The following is a 10,527-nucleotide window of genomic DNA, read 5'->3' as shown; positions in this document are numbered from 1 at the left end:
GTCGGAGACGAATATGAGAGGAAGATGGGCGTCAGTGACGGGGCTCAGGCAGTTATTGCTACGCTGTTGGCACAAAGTATAATCAAGAAGTTTCCAAGAGGAAGTTCGGGCCGGGTGCTGGTGGCAGCTTGGCTGGTGTTCGCCTTCATCATTGGGACGGCTTACCGTGGCAACCTGACCGCCTCCCTCACACTGCCAAAGTACCCACCAAGACCTGAAACTATCGAACAACTCGTCAGATTTGCGGACAAGTAATATTGTTCTAATATTCTCTCTCTCTCTCTCTCTCTCTCTCTCTCTCTCTCTCTCTCTCTCTCTCTCTCTCTCTCTCTCTCTCTCTCTCCATAGCCCACGTCTTGCAACCATATAACATAGCTGGAACCACTATTCCTTCAAACATACCCATTTTTGCTTTCCGATATAACGTTCTTTCCTTCCACACATTCTCCAACGCTCTCAGAACCTTCGTCCCCTCCCCCACCTTGAAACTCACCTCCGCTTCCATCGTTCCACTATCTGCTAGGTCCAATCCCAGATATCTAACTCACTTCACTTTCTCCAGTTTTTCTCCATTCAAACTTACCTCCAAAACACCTTGTCCCTCAACCTTACTGAACCTAATAACCTTGCTCTTATTCACATCTACTCTCAACTTTCTTCTTTCACGCACTTTCGCAAACTCAGTCACCAACTTCTGCAGTCTCTTACCTGAATCAGATACCGGTGCTGTATCATCAGCGAAACAACAAATGACTCACTTCCCAAGCCCTCTCATCCACAACAGACTGTATACTTGCCCCTCCCTCCAAAACTCTTGCATTCATCTCCCTAACCACCCCATCCATAAACAAATTAAATAACCATGGAGACATCACGCACCACTGCCGCAAAGCGACATTCACTGAGAACCAACTACTTTCCTCCCTTCCTACTCGAACACATGGTAAAAGCTTTTCACTGCTTCTAGCAACCTACCTCCCACACCATATACTCTTAAAACCTTTCACAAAGCATCTCAATCAACCCTATCTATATGCCTTCAAATTCATAAATGCTACATACAAATCCATCTGTTTTCCTCAGTATTACTCACATACATTCTTCACAAGAAACAACTGATCCCTACTCAGACACAAACACGCACACGCACACACACAGACACACACACACACACACACACACATATATATATATATATATATATATATATATATATATATATATATATATATATATATATATATATATATAATATATATATATATATATATTTTTTTTTTTTTTTTTTTTTTTTTATACTTTGTCGCTGTCTCCCGCGTTTGCGAGGTAGCGCAAGGAAACAGACGAAAGAAATGGCCCAACCCCCCCCCCCCCCATACACATGTATATACATACATCCACACACGCAAATATACATACCTACACAGCTTTCCATGGTTTACCCCAGACGCTTCACATGCCTTGATTCAATCCACTGACAGCACGTCAACCCCGGTATACCACATCGCTCCAATTCACTCCATTCCCTGCCCTCCTTTCACCCTCCTGCATGTTCAGGCCCCGATCACACAAAATCCCTTTCACTCCATCTTTCCACCTCCAATTTGGTCTCCCTCTTCTCCTCGTTCCCTCCACCTCCGACACATATATATATATATATATATATATATATATATATATATATATATATATATATATATATATATATATATATATATATATATATATATATATATATATATATATATATATATATATATATATATATATATATATATATATATATATATATATATATATATATATATATATATGCAGGTAATACCATAAGGGTACGGTACGTATGAATCGTCAAGGACTTTCGTATAATTACATCGTCAGGATATAACAATATAGCAGTCGACACTGGGTGGTGAAGGGATAAGATCACAGGTTACCTTTAATGACCTCACCGGTCTCAGGTTACAAATCAGGTTAGCCTATATTTTATTAAGTATATCTACAATTCTTTTACTCATAAAGTTATATGATTTGTATAAACCAACATTTTGATACATGTTTATTTCTCTACTGTATTTTTTAAGAGATCATTCATCCATATTTCTACTCAGTAAGTTATTGTATGTGATAAGCTTAACGTAGCTCTTGTTGATATGATGCATTGGATTTTTGACCTATCTCTTAACACTTATGTCAATGTTGTTTATCCCCATATTAAGCACAATCTCTCATCGAGGACCTTCGCTCCACAAAGTAGCCCATCTAATCCTGCTTCTGTACGATGCGCCCACAGGAAGTTACACGAGATTCATTTTGAGTTTCTTAAGTTGAGTCTAATAATTCATAGACGCCTTCATTTTAACTGTCTTGTCGATCATTTTTTAACAGGGTTACGATGCCACCGTACGGAGAACAGTTCCTTCAGTTTTTCAAACAATCGGATTCGAATGTGTTTCAGTCTCTGTCTAAGCTCATGGAAATCGTCCCTACTGCCTCAGATGGTCTACGTCAGGCGAGTAGGATGAAGTAAGGCCATCTACATTTTGATAAAATGCCTACGTCTGTTACCTGTATGAGTATGTTCTCTGAATTATAGTTGATACTTCAAATCTTATTTTAGACTGATACTCACAATTCATACAGGGAAATGAGTACTATAACTATAGATCTTTTTACTAATTATGTTAGGGTAACATATTGTTCTAGAACCAGAGAAACCCATAAGGAAAGCGTTAGAATTGTGATTTGTGAAGTGTTTTGCCAACATTGCTGGACGGACTTGTCACTTTTTCCTTTAAGAAAAACGTGACCCATTTTAGTCCTTCTTAGGTTAACGAAAAAAGTAAGAAAAAAAGAGAAATCAATTAGGCCTCCATATGTGTTTGTAGACCTGGCTTCTGAATGAACAAAGATTATATGAAATGAGAAAAAAAAAAAAAGGAACAGAATTCTACAGCTCGACTGTTTGAGGGAAGAAGCAGGCATTATAGCAACTAATCTTCGAATAGTCGGTCTCCTCACAGAAACTACGGGAAGCAGCAGACAGATGAGTGCCACAGGCCCAAACCCTGGGGTTGGGGACACATGCAGACAGTTCACGTGAACAGTGACCAAAACAATGCCTAGAAAACAGAGAGAGAGAGAGAGAGAGAGAGAGAGAGAGAGAGAGAGAGAGAGAGAGAGAGAGAGAGAGAGAGAGAGAGAGAGAGAGAGAGAGAGAGAGAGAGAGAGAGAGAGAGGCAACAACGTGGCATGCGGGAAGGCAAGGTTAAGGAAAAGTGATGAAGGCAGAATTATTGACACGGAAGACGTTTGATACCACTTTAATTAATAGACAGAAGTATAGGCCACCCTTGGGGATAGGGGAGAAAGAATACTTCCCAAACATTCCTCACGTATCGTAGAAGGCGACTAAAGGGGACGGGAGCAGGGGACTGGAAACCCTCTCCTCCTTGTTTTAACTTTCTAAAAGGGAAAACGGAAGATGGAGTTGCGCGGAGAGTGCTCATGCTCCTCGAAGGCTCAGATTGGGGTGTCTAAATGTGTGTAGATGTAACCAAGATGAGAAAAACAGAGAGACAGGTAGTATGTTCCAGGAAAGGAACCTGGATGTTTTGGCTCTGAGTAAAACGAAGCTCAAGGGTAAAGGGGAAGAGAGGTTTGGGAATGTCTTGGGGGTAAAGTCAGGGGTTAGTGAGAAGACAAGAGCAAGGGAAGGAGTAGCACTACTCCTGAAACAGGAGTGGTGGGAGTATGTGATAGAGTGTAAGAAAGTAAACTCTAGATTGATATGGATAAAATGAAAGTGATTGGAGAGAGATGGGTAATTATTGGTGCATATGCACCTGGGCATGAGAAGAAAGATCATGAAAGGCAAATGTTTTGGGAGCAGCTGAGTGAGTGTGTAAGTAGTTTTCAGGCACGAGACCGGGTTATAGTGATGGATGATTTGAATGCAAAGGTGAGTAATGTGGCAGTTGAGGGAATAATGGGGTGTTCAGTGTTGGAAATGGAAATGGTGAAGAGCTTGTAGATTTATGTGCTGAAAAAGGACTGGTGATTGGACACACCTGGTTTAAAAAGAGAGATATGCATAAGTATACGTATGTAAGTAGGAGAGATTGCGAGAGAGCGTTATTGGTTTACGTGTTAATTGATAGGGGCGCGAAAGATAGACTTTTGGATGTTAATGTGCTGAGAGGGGCAACTGGAGGGATTTCTGATCTTTATCTTGTGGAGGTGAAGGTGAAGATTTGAAGAGGTTTTCAGAAAAGAAGAGAGAATGTTGGGGTGAAGAAATTGGTGAGAGTAAGTGAGCTTGGGAAGGAGACTTGTGTGAGAGAGTATCAGGAAAGACTGAGTACAGAATGGAAGAAGGTGAGAACAAAGGACGTAAGGGGAGTGGGGGAGAAATGGTATGTATTTAGGGAAGCAGTGATGGCTTACGTGAAAGATGCTCTGTGGCATGAGAAGCATGGGAGGTGGGCAGATTAGAAAAGGTAGTGAGTGGTGGGATGAAGAAGTAAGATTATTAGTGAAAGAGAAGAAAGAGACATTTGGACGATTTCTGCAGGGAAATAATGCAAATGAGTGGGAGATGTATAAAAGAAAGAGGCAGGAGGTCAAGAGAAAGGTGCAAGAGGTGAGAAAGAGGGCAAATGAGAGTTGGGGTGAGAGAGTATCATTAAATTTTAGGGAGAATGAAAATGATGTTTTGGAAGGAGGTAAATAAAGTACGTAAGACAATGGAACAAATGGGAAATTCAGTGAAGGGGGCTAATGGGGAGGTGATAAAAAGTAGTGGTGATTTGAGAAGTAGTTGAAGTGAGTATTTTGAGGGTTTGTTGAATACGTTTAATGATAGAGTGGCAGATATAGGGTGTTTTGGTCGAGGTGGTGTGCAAAGTGAGAGGGTTAGGAAGAATAATTTGGTAAACAGAGAAGAGGTAGTAAAAGCTTTGCGGAAGATGAAAGCCGGCAAGGCAGCAGCTTTGGATGGTATTGTAGTGGAACTTATTAAAAAAGGGGGTGATTGTATTGTTGACTGGTTGGTAATATCATTTAATGTATGTATGACTCATGGTGATGTGCCTGAGGATTGGCGGAATGCGTGCATAGTGCCACTGTACAAAGGCAAAGGGGATAAAAGTGAGTGCTCAAATTACAGAGGTATAAGTTTGTTGAGTATTCCTGGTAAATTATATGGGAGGGTATAGATTGAGAGGGTGAAGGCATGTACAGAGCATCAGATTGGGGCAAGAGCAGTGTGGTTTCAGAAGTGGTAGAGGATGTGTGGATCAGGTGTTTGCTTTGAAGAATGTATGTGAGAAATACTTAGAAAAGCAAATGGATATGTATGTAGCATTTATGGATCTGGAGAAGGCATATGATAGAGTTGATAGAGATGCTCTGTGGAAGGTATTAAGGATATATGGTGTAGAAGGCAAGTTGTTAGAAGCAGTAAAAAGTTTTTATCGAGGATGTAAGGCATGTGTACGTGTAGGAAGAGAGAAAAGTGATTGGTTCTAAGCCAATGTTGGTTTGCGGCAGGGGTGTGTGATGTCTCCATGGTTGTTTAATTTGTTTATAGATGGGTATGTTAGGGAGGTGAATGCAAGAGTTTTGGAAAGAGGGGCAAGTATACAGTCTGTTGTGGATGAGAGAGCTTGGGAAGTGAGTCAGTTGTTGTTGGCTGATGATACAGCGCTGGTGGCTGATTCATGTGATAAACTGCCGAAGCTGTTGACTGTGTTTGGTTAAGTGTGTGAAAGAAGAAAGCTGAGAGTAAATGTGAATGAGAGCAAGGTTATTACGTAGTGTAGGGTTGAGGGACAAGTCAAATAGGAGGTAAGTTTGAATGGAGATTAACTGGAGGAAGTAAAGGGTTTTAGATATCTGGGAGTGGATTTGGTAGCGGATGGAACCATGGAAGCGAAAGTGAATCATAGAGTGGGGGATGGGGCGAAAGTTCTGGGAGTGTTGAAAAATGAGTGGAAGTTGAGAACATTATCTCGGAAAGCAAAAATGTGTATGTTTGAAGGAATAGTTGTTCCAACAATGTTATATGGTTGCGAGATGTGGGCTATAGATAGAGTTGTGCGGAGGAGGGTGAATGTGCTTTAAATGAGATGTTTGAGGACAATATGTGATGTGAGGTGGTTTGATCGAGTAAGTAATAATTGGGTAAGAGAGATGTGTGGTAATAAAAAGATTGTGGTTGAGAGAGCAGAAGCGGGTGTTTTGAAATGGTTTGGTCACATGGAGAGAATGAGTGAGGAAAGATTGACCAAGGGGATATATGTATCGGAGGTGGAGGGAACGAGGAAAAGTGGGAGACCAAATTGGAGGTGGAAAGATGGAGTGAAAAAGATTCTTAGTGATCGGGGCCTGAACATGCAAGAAGGTGAAAGGCGTGCAAGGAATAGAGTGAACTGGAACGATGTGGTATACCAGGGTCGACGCGCTGTCAATGGATTGAACCAGGGCATGTGAAGCGTCTGGGGTAAACCATGGAAAGTTTTTTTGGGGCCTGGATGCGGGAAGGGAGCTGTGGCTTCGGTGTATTAGTACGTGACGGCTAGAGACTGAGTGTGAACGAATGTGGCCTTTGTTGTCTTTTCCTGGCGCTACCTCGCGCACTTGCGGGGGGAAGGGGTTGTTATTTCATGTGTGGCGGGGTGGCGACGGGAATGAATAAAGGCAGATTGTATGAATTGCATACATGTGTATATGTGTATATGTCTGTGTGTGTGTATATATATGTATACGTTGAGATGTATATAGGTATGTATATTTGCGTGTGTGGACGTGTATGCATATACATGTGTCTGTGGGTGAGTTGGGCCATTCTCTCGTCTGTTTCCTTGCGCTACCTTGCTAAAGCGGGAGACAAAGACAAAATAAAATAGATAGATAAATGAATATGAGCCACCCCAGATGTGTGAGCAGTTTTCCATCACTGGGTGAATAAAACCCCTGTGGATGGGAAATAGCAGTTCGCAAAGAATAATATTTCACGGTACCTTTACAATCATCCCAGCTTTTGGGAATCAGATTTTGTGATGTTGGATATATGTCGTTTTCAGGACAGAGTGGAGGATATGGCTATGCCTAACATCTTCTTTATCATTTCATTGTGTTGACATAGAACAGAGGGTCAGGAGTGATCGTTAGACAAAGGTACAGAGAGAAAATGTAGTTTAGCACTCTTAGATTTAACGAGGTTACTGTTCCCCTATTCCAAGATCCTACACAGGTCTGAGAGGAAATATAATTAATACGAGTGAAGGAACGAGGAAGGTATATGAACTCGAGTCATCCGGACATGACGGACGAAGTTTGGGAGTAAAATCGATATCAGTTATTGAGAGGAAAAAGAATGAGTTGACGGACAGAACCTTGACAAACACCACTGCTGGTAGGATAGGAGGAGGAAGTCGCTCCATCGCCGACTACTGTGATGGAACGGCCAGTGAGGAAATTATGCATTAGAAAACAGAGAAGCAGGAAAAGCAGAGGAAGTTTGAAAAACAAAAACTCATGCCACACTGCCAAATACCTTAGAGATATTGAGGGTTACAAGAAAAGTTTAAAGAAAATCCCTTAGGGTGGAGGAAAAGAGGTGAGTCACATAGGAAAGAATATTACCAGTAGACCTAACACTGCGAGATCCATAATGGTGATCTGAAAGAAGGGAGTGGAATTCTAAGTGTTGTGGAAATGAAATTTTTGGAGAATTTCAAATACTTTCGAGATAGCAGAAGTACGAGCAATGTGGCTATAGTTGGAGGGGTAGAGCGATCTACTTTCTTTGGAATGGGCTGCACCAAGGCTTGCTTTCCGAGTGGTAACATGTGAGCAAGGATACACATTCACACAGAACTCGAGGTTGTATGCCTTCTGAGCCATACGCCTTTCCACCTGGAGATGGGAGAGTATCTGTAAGACCCTACGCAAGGAGAAGGTAGGAGACTGGTATAGGCTCAGAGGGAGGACATTGGGGTGGGACATTCGGTGCCGAATTATCCAAACTTGAGTTGGTCAAGATCTGAACAGAACACTACCAAGATTATTCATAAAGACACACAGGGAGTACAGGTAATCAGTAAGCCATTTTACACATTGAGATGAGTTATACAGGACAAAGATCTAAAGCAGGAACGACCCTACATTTCCCTCTCACACAGTCATAAGCTCACATACAAACACAGATAAGTGGAAGATCACAACAGTATTGCACTATGAAAGGATAGCAGGAGCAGCGAGTCATGACAGCATATTCCCCTTCCGTAGCCGTGGGTTCAGAACCACAACAAGTTACGTCTATATCTAATCAAGGAATTCCACGCTACAGCTTTGTTTCTCCGGCTGGTCAGGGAGGCTTTTATGGATGGGCGTCGCTACCTGCAGCAGATGATCGCTGACCACTTCACCAGGTCAGACGGCAGTACACAACTGTACATTGGAAGGGAGAGTGTTTTGCCGGGCATCGCAGCCTGGCCCATACCCCACGACGCCCCTTATAAGCCACAGGTGGACCATCTCATGATGAGGGTCATTGAGGTAAGCTGTGTCCCTCAATGACGATTTGTTTAGGTACAAAGAAAAAATAAAGACTGAATTTTGTAGACGTCAGACAAACTAAGAAATGTATGAGCAACGTAAATAACTTCAAGTCAAATAAGGAAAACACACTTAGAAATAGTGAGAGTTGTTGTGATGCTTATTCTTCTTAGTCACGTCAAAGTTTACTTCACTTGCTGGGACGCCTTTCTCAACATACGATTTGTGACGTTCAGAATGTAGGAAGGAAAAAAGAGTTTCCTTTCACTTGGAAAACTACACCGTGTGCTTTACTGTTAGTCTTGGTGGATGATGCTAAACAATTAAGTCCCATTATATAGTGACACACACACACACACACACACACACACACACACACACGAACACACACTAAGTGCGCGTTCATATGCACTCTATTCGTATTCATATACCTCCATGTTGTACAATTAGGCTCCTTAAAATGCTATCTGCTGTGTGTGTGAGCCTGATGGGATTTGTCCGGTTTAGACCACGTTGCTCACAAACGTGAGACGAAGGGTATTCGATTACTTACAAATCGAATAGTCATTTCTCTGTTAGGGGCGATCATAGCCTCGCGGTAGCACTCCCGCCTGCTACGCAGGGGTCCCGGATTCGAGCCTGGCTGTTGGAGGTTTGTTTGTTCTAGGAGAGTGCACGTTCATATCCACTATATTCACATTCATATACTTCCGTGTTGTCCAGTTCGATTCTGCAAAATGCTTTCTTCTGTTTATGTGAGCCTGATGGGATTTGACCGGTCTAAGCCCCGTTGCTCACCAACGTGAGACGAAGGGTATTCGATTACTTAGTGTTCGAATAGTCATTTCTCTATTTGGCAGTAGCTCTCTCGCCTGCCACGCATGGGATGTAGGTACAAGCCTGACTGTTGGAGGTCTGTATGTTCTATGAAAGCACGCGTTTATATGTTCAGAAGGCATTATTGGATTACGTGTTGATTGATGGGAGTGTAAACGAGAGACTATTGGATGTTAATGTGCTGAGAGGGGCAGCTGGAAGGATGTCTGATCACTATCTTGTGGAGTCGAAGGTGAACATTTGTAGAGGTTCTCAAAAAAGAAGAGAGAATGCTGGGCGGGGGCGAGAGGTGAGAGTAAGTGATCTTGGAAAGGAGACTTGTGTGAGGGCGTTAGAATCACCTTCATAGATACCCCAGAGAATGACGGGCATTCACTTTAGGAGCAATTCCATACATGCACATATACCCTGGACAATCAAGGGCAGGTACTTTACGACTACCCTCATACATACCAAAGATATGAATAACAAAACCATTCTATAACTCTTTGTTTCAAACCACTTCGGAAGTTGAGTGTTATGTCTCTTTAGGCTGGACTGTACGAGAAGTGGATTGGAGATATGCTGTACCAAGCCAGACAGGAAGGTCGTAGGAGACAGCTAGAGTATCAGCAGCAGCAGTATCGTGAGGCTGTAGGTGACGCAGACTATGGTGGGAAGCTGAAGGCTCTCAGCCTCAGACACATCCAAGGACCATTCATACTCCTGTTCCTGGGCCTCTGCTTATCTTGCATCACCTCTGCCACAGAGTCAGTGGTACAGTACATCACATTAAGGCATCTTATTAGAAAATGTTAGTTTATCATAACATCTCAAAGTTGTTCACTGATGAAGAGACATTTCAACTAATCATTACAAAATGTTTTTGAAATGTATGACGGGTGAAGTAAGATATACATTCGTTATTCTGTGTTTTGTGTAACCACCAGAGTCATAAAAATGGATTCCCAAGTTCGAAGGCAACAGAATGATATTTCACTTTTAACATAAACTTTTGATTTCCAACCTGCTCGAGCAAGTAGGGAAGATCCATGACAATTCCTCCAATTTGTGACACTTGACTAAATTATCTTCTCTGAACTGGAAACTGTCAAATGATATCTTAAAGATAATAATTTTTCTAACTCG

General features: G+C 42.0%; 1 protein-coding gene across 1 annotated transcript in view; it reads left to right on the top strand.

Annotated features, from left to right (window-relative positions):
* LOC139757338 (ionotropic receptor 21a-like) overlaps positions 1-10,288 on the top strand; it is a 46,709-nt gene extending 36,421 nt beyond the window's left edge. Inside the window, exons 10-12 of the mRNA XM_071677761.1 lie at positions 2,389-2,526; positions 8,376-8,562; positions 9,931-10,288. Coding sequence (XP_071533862.1) covers positions 2,389-2,526; positions 8,376-8,562; positions 9,931-10,197 — 592 coding nt within the window. The 3' untranslated portion in view covers positions 10,198-10,288. The remainder of the gene's footprint in view (positions 1-2,388; positions 2,527-8,375; positions 8,563-9,930) is intronic.
* The last annotated feature ends 239 nt before the right edge of the window (positions 10,289-10,527 follow it).

Source organism: Panulirus ornatus, chromosome 25 (assembly GCF_036320965.1).
Source record: "Panulirus ornatus isolate Po-2019 chromosome 25, ASM3632096v1, whole genome shotgun sequence".
In the NCBI taxonomy this organism is placed as follows: domain Eukaryota; kingdom Metazoa; phylum Arthropoda; class Malacostraca; order Decapoda; family Palinuridae; genus Panulirus; species Panulirus ornatus.
This window is presented reverse-complemented; position numbering and strand designations above follow the sequence as displayed.